The sequence below is a fragment of the Falco punctatus genome, assembly GCF_963210335.1.
Source record: "Falco punctatus genome assembly, chromosome: 6".
In the NCBI taxonomy this organism is placed as follows: Eukaryota; Metazoa; Chordata; class Aves; order Falconiformes; family Falconidae; genus Falco; species Falco punctatus.
In genome coordinates this window covers 71,531,916-71,548,544 of record NC_137585.1, presented here as the reverse complement: position 1 = coordinate 71,548,544, position 16,629 = coordinate 71,531,916, and the positions used below count along the sequence as shown (strand labels likewise).

The 16,629-nt window shown below is 65.1% G+C and overlaps 2 protein-coding genes across 5 annotated transcripts; one reads left to right on the top strand and one right to left on the bottom strand.

Annotated features, from left to right (window-relative positions):
* Positions 1 to 832: 832 nt before the first annotated feature.
* Positions 833 to 9,648, top strand: LEP (leptin). 4 transcript variants are annotated; one of them, XM_080393885.1, is made up of 5 exons: positions 833 to 954; positions 991 to 5,367; positions 6,178 to 6,203; positions 6,909 to 7,121; positions 7,619 to 9,648. In XM_080393885.1, the coding sequence occupies exons 2-5, from the start codon at positions 4,674 to 4,676 to the stop codon at positions 7,973 to 7,975; spliced, it is 1,290 nt and encodes a 429-aa protein (XP_080250011.1). In that variant the 5' UTR covers positions 833 to 954; positions 991 to 4,673; the 3' UTR covers positions 7,976 to 9,648. The 4 variants fall into 4 exon arrangements, with proteins under 4 accessions (XP_080250011.1, XP_080250012.1, XP_080250013.1 ...); XM_080393886.1 differs by having other exon boundaries at positions 833 to 5,367; positions 6,933 to 7,121; XM_080393888.1 differs by lacking the exon at positions 833 to 954 and having other exon boundaries at positions 5,341 to 5,367; positions 6,967 to 7,121.
* A 118-nt stretch (positions 9,649 to 9,766) lies between these two features.
* RBM28 (RNA binding motif protein 28) lies at positions 9,767 to 16,397 on the bottom strand. The gene is made up of 19 exons (XM_080393875.1): positions 16,216 to 16,397; positions 15,297 to 15,470; positions 15,093 to 15,190; positions 14,847 to 14,922; positions 14,636 to 14,728; positions 14,396 to 14,467; positions 14,041 to 14,245; positions 13,697 to 13,830; positions 13,467 to 13,548; positions 13,213 to 13,322; positions 13,046 to 13,119; positions 12,725 to 12,860; positions 12,568 to 12,632; positions 12,309 to 12,467; positions 11,745 to 11,879; positions 11,137 to 11,211; positions 10,783 to 11,048; positions 10,499 to 10,592; positions 9,767 to 10,260 (listed from the first exon to the last, which is right to left on the bottom strand). The coding sequence occupies exons 1-19, from the start codon at positions 16,352 to 16,354 to the stop codon at positions 10,132 to 10,134; spliced, it is 2,316 nt and encodes a 771-aa protein (XP_080250001.1). The 5' UTR covers positions 16,355 to 16,397; the 3' UTR covers positions 9,767 to 10,131.
* Between the last annotated feature and the right edge of the window lie 232 nt (positions 16,398 to 16,629).

Sequence of the window (16,629 nt, the reverse complement as noted above, 5' to 3'; positions counted from 1 at the left end):
CAGGGCTTGGGGACATGAGTGGGAGCGATGCTAACTGTGGGGGACAGGGACTGGGGATGGGCAGGAGCTGGCTGTGAGAGGGACAGGGATTTGGGACAGGGCTTGGGGACATGAGCAATGCTGGCTGTAAGGGGGACAGGGATCAGTGACACAGTCAATGCTGGCTGCAAGGTGACAGGCATGGGGGACATGAGCAATGCTGGCTTTGAGGGAACGGGGTTTGGGGACGTGAGTGATGATGGCTGTGGAGGGACAGGGCTTGGGGACATGAGTGGGAGCAATGCTGGCTGCAGGGGACAGGGACTGGGGTCATGAGTGATGCTGGCTGTGAGGGGACAGGGCTTGGGGACATGAGTGACACTGGCTGTGAGGGAACAGGGCTTGGCTCAGGGCTTGGTGACAGGAGCGATGCTTGCTGCAGGGGGACAGGGACTGGGGACAGGGATCGGGGACATAAGCAATGCTGACTGCAGGGGGACAGGGCTCAGGGACAGAGCCTGAGGACGTGAGCAATGGCTGGCTGCAGGACAGGGACTGGGGACGTGAGCGATGCTGACTGCGGGGCAGGACAGGGCACGGTGACAGTGACCAGGCAGCCGTGCTCGCTGCAGGGGACCCCGTTTGGCATCAGCGTCCCCAGGGCAGCCACCTGGGGCCCTGCCAGCAGCTGCCGGGCAGCCGGTGACACCACCGCCCTTTCCTGGAAGGGCTGTGTCAATGTTTGCGGAGTCCGGCCCACTGGGGCAGCTCATGCTCCAGCCACCGGCACCTTCCCGGCCAGCACGGTGACAGCCACACCACAGGGACTTGGGGAGCTTCTGTAGCACCTGGCTGGGCACCCTGGGGGGGCTGAGGACATGCACGGGGCCACACACTCGGCAGTTGCTGCAATACATTGGGGTGCTGTGGTGCGTCAGAGTGCTGCAACACATCGGGGTGCCGTGGTGTGTTGGGGTGCTGCAGTGCATTGGGGTGCTGTGGCACATCGAGGTGCTGCAGTGCATTGGGGTGCTGTGGTGCATTGGGGTGCTGCAGCATGTACTGTGCTCCTTGGACACTCGTGCCCATCCAGCTTGCCAGGAAGGGTGACAGGGACATGTGATGGGGACATTGGCTGTCCTCTGCTCACGGCTGTGTCCCCAGACCGGGTCCTGGCTGCCTCACCTGCCAGCATCTGATGCCATGGGCATGCTCCTCACCCCCCAATAAAGCCCCCCTGTGCCACCCTGGCTGTGTCCCCACCTGACCCTGTGTGTGGATCCAGGGATGGGATCCTGTGGGTCTGGGGGCTCCAGCATCTCTGGGGACACCTGGTGACACCGGCCAGCCTCCAGTCCACTGCACCCAGCACCCACCCAGGGTGCAGAGACACCCTTAGGGCACTCCCATGACCTCTTGGCCTGGGCTTGAAGCCCCCCTGGGTGGGCTCTGTCCCTTGTCACCATCCCTGGCTTTGCAACAGGGAACAGCACCTTGTCCCGGTGTCCCCCTGCCTGCCGGGGACCCCGCAATAGGGCCAGTGTCAGGCAGGGTGAGCCCATCAGTCCTGACCACAGGAACGTGGGAGCTAATCTGGGCTGGCCATGGGCTCCCCCGGGACCGCCGGGCTCCACGGGCAGCAATCCCGCCAGCTCCAGCCGTCTCGTAAAAGCCATGAATCAGCTGGGGCTTCTCTGCACCAAAAATAACAGGGCGGGGAGGGGACACACAGTGGGAGCACCCAGGAGCATCCCAAGGGGTGGGGTTTGCCGGCTCCTGGCACACTCCCCAGGGGCCCTGAGAGTCCCTGGGATGAATCCGGCTCAGGTCCTGGCCCTGGAGGGGACCAGGCTCTGGGGACCCCCTCTTGCTGAGGGGAGCCCAGAGCATGTGGACACAGTGGCCCCAAGGGATGGGGATATGGAGGCTCAGGGGTGTGGGGGGCAGCAGCCTGTGCCCCTGCGGAGCTCAGACAGGCTGCAGGGGCTGCCCAGGGTTCTCACTGATAGTGGAGGCCCATCTCTGTCCCTGTCCCAGCCCCATCCCATCGCTACCCATTCCCCATCCCGTTCCCCATCCCACTCCCCATCCCTGTCCCCTCCCAGACCCCAGCCTAGCCCCTGCCCTGTCCCATCCTCATCCCCATTCCCATCCCATCTCTATGCTATCCCTGTCCTTGTTCCCATCCCCACTTGCACCCCATCCCCATCCTTGTTCCATTCCCATCCTCATCCTCATCCCCACATTATCCCTCTCCTTGCTCCCATCCCATCCCCACCTCCACCCCACTCCTGTTCCCATCCCTCTCTCCATCCCATCCCCATCCCCACCCCAGGCCTTGCAGCCAGGGCACCCACCAGTGTGTCCTGCCTGCAGTCTGTCCCCGTGCCACCCCACACCCGCAGTGCCCTGTCCCCAGGGACCAGGTTGGGACAACCAGGGACCCCACTGCTCTGTGCTGCCAGGGCCCGGAGCTCCCCACAGGGCTGGCTCTGCTGGTGTGCCCTGACCCCCACCCCTGTGCCGGGGCTTGCCACCGTTTCGGTGCCAAGCTGGGGCTGACCCCCACGGTGCAGCTGCGTGGCCTCAGGCACATCCCTGCTGTGCCTCAGTGTCCCCTTGGCTGCGGAGCGAGCAAAGGCCAGGGCTTGGCAGCACTGGGATTCTCGTGCTGCGTGCTGCCCGGGCAGTGCTGGCGCGGCGTGTGTCAGGCCCTGAGTCACCAGCAAGAGCACGAGCAAGTCTGGCCGGTGGGCTTGGTGCTGGGCTAGGGCACATGGCAGGCACACCTCGGGGACTGTCCCTTCCTGGTGCCAATGGCTCCAACCAGTGTGGCCCCGTAGGCATTTTTGAGGCTGTGGAGCAGGATTGGACCCACTGCAGCTGCCATGAGCTGGCACAGCCCCGGCCAGGCTACAGCAGTGGAGGGGGACCCCCTGCCCTCACCCACCTGCAGGGTCTCATTTGCATCCCTGGTGTCATAGGGCACACGATGTCCCATGGTGGCATCTGGTCTGGAGTGATGGTGAATGGGACCCCTCCAGCCCAGGGGCAGGATGGCAGTGGCGGGGTGCTGTGCACCCTGTCCTGGGGTGCCTGACCCCTGCACCCAGCCTGTCCACATCATGGCAACAGCCGGTCTCAGGAGTGACAATCCTGGACTGTTTGTCACCACCTCCATCCCTGATGTGGCCACAGGGGACAGGCCACCAAGGTACAGGGAGGTTGTGGCTGTGGCCAGAGCCTGGGGACCTGTCAGCAGCCCCTGAGCGAGCAGAGGTGCTGTGGGGCACAGCTGCCTGCCACAGGAAGAGGACTGTCTACTCAGGTCCCTGTGGCCCTGTCACCCTCCTCGAGCTGCAGCAGGTCCTTAGGGACAAAGACCCGTGGACACTCCTAGCCCAGGGAGGGGTGAGTGGCTCTGTGCTGGGTGCAGAGGGATGCTGAGGACCTCAAGCCCTGGCCCCTGACCCACTGCTGGACCCCACAGCTCCTCTGCCAGCTCTGGGGACACCCTCCCTGGGGACACCAGGCCACTCTGGGTGTGCTGGTGTTTGCCAGTGCCCGGGGTCCCCGGGGTGCATGTGCTAGGTGAGTGCTTGCCTGAGTACGTGTGGATCCACATGTGTGCGTACACCTAGATGTGTGCATGTGCACAGATGTGCATGCCCAGATGTGTGTGCCCAGGTGTGCACACGGCCAGGTCTGTATGTGCCCAGATGTGTGAGTGTGCCCAAGTGTGCACAGGGGCAGAGCTGCATGTGCCCAGATGTGCATGTGCCCAGATGTGTGTGTGCCCAGTGTGTGTGTGTGCCCAGATGTGCACACAGCCAGGTCTCTGTGTCCTCAGATGTGTGCGCACGTGTGCCCACCTGTGGCTAGGGGCAGATCTCTGTGTACCCAAGTGTGCATCTGCCCAAGTGTGCATGTGCCAGGTGTGCGCGTGCAGATGCCCTGGGTGTCTGTGTGGTACCCAGATGTGTGCAGGCATCCAGATATGTGTGCACCCATGTGCCTGTGCTCAGTGTGTGTGTGTGCATGCTTAGGGGGTGTGTGCTGCCCTGGGTGCACGGTGCTCACCTGCTCTGACAGTGCCATCTCCTCGAGGGACACCCTGAGCTCCCACTTCCCCAGTGGGACCACCAGGATGCGTGTGCCTAGTGTGGGTTCAACACCCTCCTCAGCCAGGTCACACATGTAGCCATGTGTGTGCATGTGTGTGCAGGGCTGCACGCACACCTGCCCAGCACACTGCCGAGGTGTGCATGCAGCTGTGCGTGTCTTTGCCTGCAGCCCATGCCCGGGCACCCCTACAGTGGGGCAGGGAGGGGGGGTGCACCCCACAAAGCCCTGCACACCCACCTGCGCCCAGCCCAGCTAGCAGGATGCTGGATCTGGGTGCTTAGTGCACCCCAGCCTGGATGGAAGGGGGTCCCCAGCCTCTTTTGCCCCAGCATGCATGCCCCAATCTAGGGCAGATTGGGTTGAAAAGGGGGTAAGTCCAGGTGGGATATGGAGTTGGGGGGGCACCCCCTGCCCCTGGGGAGCGCCCAGCCTGGCAGGCACGTGTGCATGTGTGGGCGGCGTGTGTGCATGTGTGCACGGCGCTGGTGCATGTGGATGTGTCACGCTGCACACGGACGGGGCTGCTGCTCACCTGGGCACGTAGGCACGCAGGGGACTCCTGCCCAGCCATGGGGCAGGCTGTGGGGCACACTGTGCAGTGGGGCTGGACGGTAGACCGTGGGTCACACTGTGGGGCAGGGTCCCTTGGCACTGGGGTGTTGGTGTGTGGGTCCCCCAGGCTCTTGGGGTTCCCCTGGCTCTTGGGTGCTGGCCCCGGGGCCGTGCTCCCTGCAGCTGCAGCTTGTCCCCTCGGGACCCGCCGTGCCCCGGGTCACCCCCATGCTCAGTGCCTCTGCGGACCCCCCTCCCCATGTGTGCGCTGGGATCCCCACTGCACGGTGCATCCCTGGGACCCCATCTGTGCTCCCCATGTCCCGGGACGCCCGTGCTCAGCGCATCTCCTGGCCCCCTGTGCTCCGTGTGTCCTTGGGATCCCCCCGTGCTCGGCGCATCCCCGGACCCCCGTTCTCCTTCTGCCCCCTCGCCCCCCGCCCCTGGCCGGTGCACCCCCGAGTCGCCGCGAGGGGCTGTGGCCGGGCAGCGGGACGGACAGCGGGATGGACAGCGGGACAGCGGGACGGACAGCGGGATGGGCAGCGGGATGCACAGCGGGACAGCGGGACGGGCAGTGGGGCCACCGTCGGGCGGGGGCGGGGGCGGGCAGCGCCGTTGTGCAACGGCCCCGCTCCGCTCGCTATATAGGGGGGGCCGCGGGGCATGGAGCCATCGTCGCGACCAGACCGGACCCACCGGACGGCCCAGGTAAGCGGGACACCCCCCCGCCATGGGGCTCCCCCCGCCATGCGACCCACCTTCTCTTGGGACACCCTGTCCTGGGACCCCTCCTTCCTCAGTAACACTCCCACGATGGGACCCGCCTTTCTCGTGGGACCCCCCTGCCATGGAACCTCCCTTCTCCTGGGACCCCTCCTCCCCGAGGGAAATCTTGTCCTGGGGACCCCCCTGCCCCTACGACACCCTTACCATGGGACTCCCCCTTCTCCTGGGATATCCCCCCCAGGACACCCCTGCCCCGGGACACCCCGGCTCCGGGACACCCCCTCAGCTCCCCAGGCTGCTGCCACAGGCAACCAGGGCTGCCCCACCCCGAGGGACCTCCCAGCCCTGGGGCTGCAGGGTGGGGGGAACCCCAAGTGTCCCCCCATCACCCCAGGGGATGTGCAGCGACACTGTTCTAGGCCTGGCCGACAGCTACAGACCCCCCCCGAGGGGCTCTGGGTGCCCCCTTAGCCCGGGACAGGTGGGCAGCGTGCTGAGCCGGCTTCACCTGCTCGATGCCCGGCACAGCACCTCGGGGACAAGCTGTCCCTGTCCCCAGGGACCATTGCCAACTCCGCCCCCGCCCTGGCCAGCAGGGAAACTGCCAGCCGTGTCCCCCAGCACGGGGGGATGCCCGAGCATCCCACATTCCCCAGGGGGCTGCAGTCCGTCCCCCCGTCCCGTCCCGTCCCCCAGCCCTGCGGACCCCTCCTGCCCAAACCGGCAGGGCGGTGACACGGGGGTCCTGGCAGAGGTCCCCATATCCCCCTGTTACTGGCTCTCTCATTCCAGGCTCAGCAAGTGAGTGCGAGTCTCCGGTGAGTACTGGGGTGGGAGCCCACTCCCCCCTGCCCCCGTGTCCATCCCCCATCCCTGTGTCCCTGTCCTGTCCCCATCCCCAAGCACCGGGTGACAGGGACACGTGCCACCCCAGAGTCCATCCACTGCCTGTGCTCCTCACTTGGCCTCATCCTGCCCACTAAGAACAGGGGTCCCTGGGGAGTGGACACAGCACTGGGGGGCCAGCACCCACTCCTGGCCCTCCAAGCCCCACCCCACCTCAGAGCAGCGTCCTTTGTCACCAAGACTCCGGTGACAGACCTGCACGGTCACAGTCATGGGTGGCTGAGGTGGCGCTTGCAAAAGGGCAGCTCTGGAAAGGTGGCGGGGCACAGCTGTGCTGGCACATGCTGAGGGGGACACGGTGGCACGGTGACTGGCACCTTGCTCCAGTTGTCCCAGGGCCTGGCACACGGCGGGGATGTGGCTGTCCACGTGCCATAGGCACCACTTCCCCCGTCTCCCTGAGCATGTCATCACACACCTCCACCTGCTCCCACCTCCTGGGGGGTGCCGGCTGCGGGAGCACACATGGCTTGGGGACCCCCATCTTACCAGGGTGTCCCCTCCCTATGACAACCCACCACGGGAGGACGTTCCCTTTGTCCCCTGGGATGAGGGATGCGGATGGCATGTGTCCCCAGTGAGGGGTCAGAGCACCCCACATCTCCCCTGTTGAACAGGGGGGACACATTTTTGTGGTGCAGGAGCACCTGACCCCCTTCATGCCACCCGGTGCAGAGCCTGGCAGGATGCGGTGGCCTGGCATGTCCCTCTGGGGTGTCCTGTGGCTGTGGCTGCCGCTGGCCAGTGGCCATCCCGTCCGGCTGGAGAAGGTCCGGGCGGACACCAGGAACCTCACCCGCACCCTCAGCGCCCGCATCCAGCAGCTGCAGGCGAGGCCTGGCCCGAAGGGGGGGCGGGGGGCTCGGGGGAGGGGCACCCCCTCATGAGACCCTCCCATGTCTGGAGTCACACAGGGGAGGGGGCTGGGGTGTGAGGTGGGGGGTCCTGTGCTCCAGGGTGGTCCCTGGGCGAGGGGGGAACACCATGGGGAGGGTCCCTAGGGAGGGATGCCCACAGCTGGGAGGGTGTCTGTGCCCCAAGGGATGCCCAGGGATGGGGGTGCTCTGGGGCCCAAGGGTCAGGGACCCACAAGGACCCATGGCTGGGTGGGGGGCTCTGTGCCCCAGATTGATGGGGGGTCCCCAGGGAGCTTCACTCATGGCTAGGTAGGATGGTGGGGTTCTGTGCCCCCGCTGGGGGGTCCCCAGTGACCCATGGCTGGGTGGGATGGGGGGGGCTCTGTGCCCCAGCTGGGGCTCCCCAGGAAGGGTTGCCCACAGCAGGCGGACCCCCGCCCGAGCCCTAACTCCCCCTGCTGCCCCCCCAGCTCTTTCCCCTGAGCCTGAAGATCAGCGGGCTGGAGGCCATCCCCGGGGAGGGGGCTCCTGAGGGGCTGGGGGCCATGGACCACCGCCTCCAGCTCTTCCAGCGCCTGCTGGGTGGCCTGGCAGCAGGCGGCCTGCCGCTGGCCCAGATCGCCAACGACATGGAGAACCTCCGCAGCCTCCTGGCCGCCCTGGCTGCCCACCTGGGCTGCCCCCTGCCCCACGCTCCCCCGGCACCCCCAGGTCTGCCCGACCTGTTGGCCGAGGCACCCCACACCGCTGCCGGGCTGGCCCTGGCACGGCTCCGCATCTGCCTGGACGGCATCGCCGCCCGCCTCGACAGCCTCCCCGCCTGCTAGGGACACCATGGGGACCTCCCGCCCGGGCAGAGGCACGCTGGGCTGAGCCCTCAGCCCAGGGCCACAGCTGTCCCCATGCACGGGCACGGCCAGTCTGGCACAACCAGCACCAGAGAGAACTCCAGTCGCATGACTTCCTCCTTTTCTATGATATTAATATTATTAATAATTTTATTATTGTTATTAATTTTGTTGCTATTATTGCCATTATTATTATTGCTACTATTATTAATTATTCAGTATTTGTATTTATTTCTCCCACATTTATTTAAAATAAAGCAAGTTTTCCAGCAGTGCCGTCCCATGTCTCTACTGACTCCACTTGGCACCGGGCCCAGGCTGGGTGCCAGGCTGGGTGCTGGTGTCACCACCACTGGGGTCCCCAGGGAGCCAGGGTTCAGGGTGTTGGGGGGGGTCAAAACATGTCCCCCGGGATGTGGCAGGGCAGGGAGGGATGAATCAAAGCCCCAAGACAACCCACCAGGCGAGCACAGCCACCCCGGCCCCCCAGGACCTGGTGGCTTCACCACAGCTTCAGCCACAGAGCACAGGGGATGGGGTGTCTCCCCCAGATGCCACAGGCTGGACTAGAGACCCCCAAAGGAGGGCAGGGGGTGTCCCCTAGCCCAGTAGCTGGGGACAAAGGACCCCGGGGACATGGGAGCATGCGAGGACACGGTGCCAGCTGACTCAGGCTCTGGCGGCTCGGCAGTGGTTTATGAGCTGGTCGGTGGCTTCCCGGCTTGGCCTCCCCGGCCTGGTGTGACCCTGACACCTCCGGGGACCCAGGGGGGACACCCGGGGACACATGGTGGGGAGGTAGACTCAGAGCCCCTGGCTCCCTGGGCCTGGCAGAGCAGCCATGGGGTGTGGGGTGCCAATGGTTGGATCCTCCCGGCCCCCAGCCCAGGGAAAGTGGGGCCAGGGACGGGGCCAGGGAGGGGACAAGGATGGCACAAGGAGGGGGACAGTACAGAGCTGTCTCACTGTCCCCCGTGCAGGGCTACACCTGGCCCTGCCCCAAATCCCTGGTCTGCTACCCGTCATCCCTTGTCCCTGTCCTTCGTGCCTGGTCCCCATCCTTGGTCTCTGGATTTTCCCCCTCATCCCTATCCCTGGTCCCAGTCCCTTGTCTCCTTGTCCCCATACCTTGTTCCTGGTGCTGCGCCCCCCAGCCCAGACCCCTCTCACCCTCCCCAACAGGACCAGAGGAAGATTTTTCTGGTCCAGAGACCCCAGCGCTGTCCCCTCCCAGCCCCATGGCAAGGACCCCCCAGCTCTGCGGGCTGCCCAGCGTGGGGGTGGCTGTGGGGCAGTGGCAGGTCCCGGTGGCCCAGACGCACGTCGCTCACGCTGCGGGAGAGGCTGGAGGCCACTGGCCAGGTGAGGCCGGCTTGGCCTCGAGCCCCAGCACAGCTGCGGCGGCCGCTGACTCAGCCAGGACCCCACCTGCCCTCCCCCCCGCCGAGCCATGTGCTGAGCCGCACGGACACCCACTGGGGGGCTGACCCACAGACCCCCCCAACCCCACTGGGCCAGTCTTAAATAATGGGGCTCCACTTCCCCTCACCCCACAGGCACCCCAATTACTGCTCCCCCCCCACCAAGGACCAGAGCACCCTGTCTGGGAGCACCCCCAGACCCTCCCTCCTGCCCCCCCAGGCCATGGGGCTGCAGCCCCACCATACCCTGGGCCATCAGGTCGAGGGGGCTGTGACCACCCCAGCCTGGCCCAGGGCTGGGGGGCTTGGGGGGACCCCCAGGAGCTGTAGGTGAGAAGAGGATTCTTCCTCCAAAAAGCTCTTTATTAAAATATATTTATATATTTTTACAACACCCTGTCGCTGACAAGGTAGGGGGTGCTGGGAGGGGAACAACGGCCCCTCCCCCCAGCCCTGCCCCAGAGGGTCCCAAACCACATGAACCCCCCTGGGAGAGGAGGGGGAGGGATGGGGGCACCCCCAAAAACCCAGGGGGATGACAATGGGGGCACCTCCAAAACCCAGGGAGGGGACAAGGGCTTGGTCCTTTCACCCCAGCAGGTCTCCCAATGGGACAGCACCCTGACCCCACGATGGGATGTGACACCAATGACACACACACCCACCCAACCACAGAGCAGCACCCATGGGCAGGGGGTCAGGGTGCCAGGGGTCTCAGCTCTCAAACCACTTGCTCCTCTTGGGTGTGGGGGCATCACTGCCCAGGATCTTCCTCTTGTATCGCTCCACCAGCTCGCTGAACCGGGCCTCGGAGCCCCCACCCTCCCGCCGCCGCTGCTTTGCCTGCAGGCAGAGGCCAGAGGGGAGGATGGGGGTCCCTGGACACCCCCACCCCACAGTGCCGAGCTGGGCAAAGCCAAAGTCCCTGAGCACTGCTGGGTGGTATGCAAGAGAAACAGGGGGGCCTAGGGGGTGCAGTAATGTGGGAGAAACGACCCCACCACTCCCTGTTGCACCCCCTGATTAGAAGGATCTGACCCCAGACTAGCTGGGGGGGGGCACGCAAACCCCCCATCCCTACCTGGGTAGGGGCCTCCTTGCGCTTCTTCTGCCGCTGGACTTTGGCCTTGGGCTGCTTTGTGGGGAGGGGTTTCACCTTCCCCTTGTCACGCTTCCTGCGTGGGGCAGAGCAGAAGGGTGCCCGTGGGCACTAGGTACACCCATGGGTGCCACGCAGTACCCAAGGAGCTGCCCACCAGCACCCAAAGCCACGGCCCCCCAGGGAGGGAAGGGAGAAGCCAAGAGACACCAAGAGGAGCACCAAGGCTGGGGGACAAGGGGGTGTCCCCCCTGCTCTGCCCGTACCTGATTTTGGGCCCGCGGTGTGAGGGCAGCGCCAGCACCTTCTTCCTTGTGGTGCCGTCTGGCAGCTCCACCCGCTCCACCTGCGCCTCTGTGCGGAAGCCGGACCAGGGTACAGCCTCCTGTCCCCCCACCAGGGATCCGCAGGAACCCTTGGCTCCTTTGGAGAGGGATTTTTTCCTTCCCTGTTGCTTTTTAGGGGGTCCCGCTGGCTCGGCTACCCCGGCAGCAGCCTGTTCCTTCTCCACTGGCTTTGCTTTCAGCTTGAGCTGTGGGGGAACAGCAGGTCAGTGCCAGGAGCAGCCCCGGGGAGCAGAGACCCTCCAAGTGGGTGGCAAGGTGGGGGGACACACCTACCAGGCTGCGCTGGGCTCGCTGCTCCTTCAGCTTCAGCTTCCGACGATCCTCCAGCGAGAACTCCACAATGGGCCGCTGTGGGTGGAGCAAGGGGTGGGGGCAGGCCACGGTGATGGCAGGAGGCAGCCCCCCCAATAAGACCAGGAGCACCCCCAAGACCCCGGAATTGCCCTGCTTGTGGCCCCAGGGGGCAAGTGGGGTGATGGGGAGAGCCCCACAGGGTGGGAGGGAAGTGGGGGAGACCCCATGGGGCTATAGGGTGATGGATGGGGGGGGGGGAACCTGAAAGGGGATGGGGGCAGACCCCATGGGGCCCTGTAGGGCAGAGGGAGGGGATGGGGACACCCTGGTGCTGGGGAGGGGGGCATTATGAGGGGTAAGGGTGCAGGGGGTGGTGAAAGGAAATAGGCTTTGCGGGGGGGGCATAAGGTGTAGGGTTTTGAGGGGGGCTGTGGGGATCCCACACAACAGGGTCATGAGTGAATCCCACATGAGGTCATGGGAGACAAGGGGGACTTGGGAAGAGGAGGACATGGTAGACCTCCTCCACCATCCCAGGGGTGGCCAGCCCCCACAAACCTCCCCCCTGCCCCAAGGGATGCACCCACCTTTTGGGGCCCGAAGAGGCGGGGGTTGTTGTTGATGCTCCGCAGGGCGGCCAGTGCCTGCTCGTGCTCCCCAAATTCCACGAAGGCGTAGCCCAGGGACTGCCCCTTGCCCCGCAGCTCCCGCATCACCCGGCACTGAGGGGGGGGCACAGCATCGCCTTGCCAACCCACACCAAGGACCTCCAGCCACCACCAGGACCTGCAGGTCCACTGCACCCTGGGACACCTACCTCCTCTGCACCCCCAAACCCTCCCTGGAGGGAACATGACCAGGGGCACCCACTTGCTCTGCACCCTCAGCCACCCCCAAACAGGACACAGAATACAGGGGGACACAGCAGGGGGGGGAAACAACACCGCCTCTGTACCTTTAGTCACCCCCAAACCCTCCCCGAAGAGGACATGGGGGGACATCCACTTGCTCTGCACCCCCAGCTACCCCAAAATCCACCCCAGAGGGAACAAGGGGTGCACCCCCACCTGCTCTGCACCCCCAAACCCATGCCAGAGGGGACACAGAGCACAAGGGGACACCGGAGCAGGGCAGGGCTGGGGGACACGCACCTCCTTGATGTGCACAGCCTTGCCCCTGCCAACCACCTGCAGCAGCAGGCGCCGGAGTCGGACGCTGTCCACAGCCTTGGGCAGGTTGTGGACACAGAGCCGCGTGCGGGACACGAAGATGTTCTGGTCCCGCAGTTTCTGGTACTTGAGCTCCTCGAACTGGGAGAAACAAGGCTGTGAGTGAGGCCTGTACCCCCCTGGAACACCTGAGACGCTGTCCCCAAGCTGTCACAACTCCTGGGGTCTGCTCAAGGCTCACCCGTGCTCGCTTGGCCATGTCAGCATCACTCACACCCTCTGCAGCCTTTGTCCCAGCCCGGATCACTGCAGGGGGTGCAAGATGGGGGGTGTTGGCAAGGGGGTGGGCAGTGAGAAAGGCAGGCAGTGCCCAGGACACCCCCAGGGCCAGTACTCACAGCCTTCGCGGGCCAGGTAGAGGTTTCGGGTGCCCGTTGGCTTCTTCACCTTTTGCCCACGGAGTTTCTGGGCTTCCTCACGGCTCACAGCCAGGTCAATGCGGAGCAGCCGCCCGTCCAGCCGCAGCCCCCCGCCCTGCAAAGGGGCACAGCTGGGGGTGTGTGGGGCAGCTAGGACCTCACACCACCCAGGCAGGGATCCCAGGGGCTGGAATCACCCCAGAGAGAGAGGGATAATGCCACAGGCATCCCCCAAACCCACAGTGGAAGGGCTGCTACCATCCCCAAGCCCCCAGGGAGGTCCCTTGCTGCCCCACTCACCTCACTCTCCTCCTGAGAAGCCTGCAGACATTTCTGGGCAGCTTCTTGTGTCAGGAACTGGGCAAAGGCACAGCCTGGGGATGGAGAAGGGCTCAACAAGGGGACAAGGACAGGAGGGGTGCCTGTGTCCCCCTGTGCAGAATGCCCCCCCTCCTGCTGCCTGTTACCTTTGGAGTGCTCTGTGTCAGGGTGCAGTACGATACGGACGTATTTGAGGTCCCCAAACTGCTGCAGCATCTCCCCCAGAGCCTCCTCCTCCGTATCGAAGGAGAGATTCCTGCCATTGCAGAGGACTGTCAGGGGCTGCCATGGCATGCAGCCCCCTTCTCCAGCATGCCCCCAGCCCAGATCCATCAGCACAGTGCGGGGCACCCCACTCTGCACCCCAAGAGCCCATGCCAGCCCTCATCCCAGTGCTCACCGGATGAAGACAGTCTTGCCCTCGCTCACATCTGATGAGAGTTGCCGTGCCCTACCCTGCTGCTTCTTGGGCACAGCTCTCCCTGGAACCACAGAAGATACAGTGGTTGGTGCCCTGTGGCTGCACTGCAGCAGCTCCCTGACCCCAGGAAAGCCCCCCAGCTGCTAACCCAATCACCCCGCCTGCAGCAGCCCACCCTGCCAGATTCATCCACCCAGAGTGGCACAGACCTTCCTCCTCTTCTTCGTCCTCCTCCTCATCTGAGTCTTCCTCCTGCTTGCTATCATCCTCGCTGCCTGCTTCATCATCATCATCCTCCTCCTCCTCATCACTGCTGTCCTTGGCTGCTGTCCCCTTCCCAGGCCTGTTATAGCCAGGGCTGAGCTGGCCTAGCCCCGCAATAGCCCTGAGCAGGGCTGGGGGGACAGGTCTCTGTCCAGGGGTCCCTCAGGGGGACAAGCCCAGGGCTCCATCCCAGAGCCCTGCAGCAGGGGCCTGCACCCCACAGCAAGGCTGAGACCCCCAGGATCACCCCCATCCCTTCCCCGCTAGGAGAATCTTTTCTCTCACTCACCACCCTCGTGCCTGGGACAAGGAAGGCTTGATCTTAATCTTTCCAGCCATTTTTTTATCTTTCTTCTCTTCTTCTTCCTCTTCCTCCTCCTCCTCCTCTTCTTCCCCTTCCTCCTGTTCTTCCTCCTCTTCTTGTTCTTCCTCCTTCTTCTCAGCATCACCCAGACTCTGCTCTTTGCCCTCCCTAGGTTCCTCCTCCTTGCTCTCTGTGGTGTGTGATAAAAAGGGATGAGAAGGGACAGTCACCCCCAGTGACCCACTCTAAGACAAGCAGTGGGGGCAACCGTTCCCCAGGCCGCCAGGTGGGGGGCACCCAGCCAGGCCCAGAGCCACACTAGGGGAGCCAGGACCCTCACCATCGGGCTGACTGCCCTGCATCGCCTGGTACTTGTCCTTGGCCACGGCCCAGTCTACCGCCACCGGCCGCCCTAGGGAAGCAAAGGGATGCGGGGGCACGCTGTCAGTGTTGCCCCTGGCAAACCAAGGCTTCCCAGGGAGTCTCCTGAAGCCCCCCAGGGAGGGGGAAAGAAGGAAGGGGGTCTCACCCCAGAGAGCCCCACTGCAGCAGGGGAAAAAGGGTAGAAACACAGCCAGACCTTTGATCTCCTTCATGTTCATCCCCCGGAGTGCCTTGGCTGCTTCCAGCATGTTCCCAAACTGCACAAAGGCGAATCCCCGCATCTTTCCATCTGCAAGAGCCAGGAGAGCTGTTCTGTGCCTGCCGACAGCTGCCCCTCCATGGCCAGGGCCAGCCTGTAAACACAGGGGGGGGCACCACCCCAAAAATGGTCCCCGGCAGGGGCTCACCTGGCTTCCTGGGGATGTTCACCTCCAGTACTGTGCCAAAGGGTGAGAAGAGAGACTTCAGGTTGTCCTCAGAGCACTGCGGAGGGACCAGCCAGGTGAGGGAAGGGGCTGGGGGGGGCCCAGGAGCTAGCAGCACCTGCCAGGATGCTCCGTGGGGGCAGTCAGGGATGTGGCAATCCCTCCCTGCATCCCCTGTGGTCATGCCAGCCCCAGCTGGGGGCAGGATGTGGGGCTGGACCCCTGTACCTTGAAGCTGAGGTTGCGGATGATCAGCCGGGCTTTCCTGGAGGCAGCCCTGGGCTTCTTCAGTCTTTGGGGGACTGCGGCAGCAGCTTTGGGGGCCTCTGCAGCGTAAAGAGTGGGGACTCACAGACAGCACAGCCCAGGGATGGACCCAGGGCAGCTGCCAGTCCTTGAGAGTGCTGGCAGGGAAAAGGACCCCCAGCTCACCCACTGCTGCTTCCTCCTTCTGCTGTAGCTTCTTCCTCCCCTCCCTGAGCCTCTGCCGGGCCAGCGTCACGCTGAGCCGACGTGCACCAAGGACAGTGGCCTCCTGCAGAGCTCGCTGGGCATCCTCAGCCAAGGAGTAGGTGACGTAGCCAAAGCCACGACAGGTCTTGGTGCCTGGGGGCAGCGGGGAAAGCAGTGAGGCCCTGCAGCCCCCCCCCCTCCCCTGTGCCTCCTCCCCAGCTGTCACGTCAGGCCATTCCCATCCCTGGGGCCACACTCAGTCTCCAGCTGCCCCCTGCAGGGCTCCTCCTGACTCCCCTGACAACCTGCGCCCTCCAACTCAGCCCCTCAAAATGCCCACCAGTCCCCCCTGCATCTTCTCCCAAACCTCACAGGCTCCCCCAACCTGCCTCTGCCCCCCGATCTCCTGTCCCAATCCCCAATACTCCAAATAATTAGTTCTCCTGACTACCCCCCTCAACCTGCACTCCAGCCCTGACCTCCACCTCCCAACATCCCCCCTTCCAGCCCTCTACTCCATCCTGATCCCCCCAAATTCCTGCTCCCAAATGGGTCTGCTCCCAGTACACACATCCCTGCCCCCCCCTAATTCCCATCCACCATGTGCCAGTCCGTCCCTCCCCAAAATCCTCCCAGCCCATGGCTTCGGGTGCCCCCAACCCCATCCCTGCCCCAGGCCTTCTCCATGATTCACACACACAGACACACACCGAGCCCCAGGCTACACCAGACATCCCAGACCACAGACCCAGGCCCCCCTAGACCCCGGGCCCCGCCCAGGCTCCCCCAGGCCCCGGCCCCAGGCCTCAGCCCCACCAGACGCCGGTGCCTGGGCCCTCCCCCCGCCCCAGGCCTCGTCTTCCGGCTACCCCAAGCCCCGTCCCGCGACCCCCCCGACCCTTCTCGGTGACCACGAAGCAGCGGCGGAGAGGCCCGAGGCGGCCGAAGAGACCCTCGAGGTCGGCAGCGGTGGCGGTGGCGGGCAGCCCCCGCACCAGCACGGTGCGCCCCGGCGCGGAGCCCCCGGCCGCCGCCATCGTGGGCACGCGCCGCGCGGTGGCTACCGGGAGGCCGGCGGGGGCGGGGCCTGCCGGGGCGAGTGGCCCCTGGCGGCGCGGCGGGGAACCGCGGGGTCCGGTGGGGGCGGGGGGAACGGTTGGGGGGGTCCCAGCTCAGGAGACGTGGCGTCGGGGGTCCCAGCCCAGAGAGCCGCGGTGGGGTACAGGGGGCCATCACCGTGGCCGTGGGACAGGGAGCGGGGTGTGTGTGTGTGTCTCCTCGCTGTGGGTTGCCCCAGGTGGGGAGGGATCGC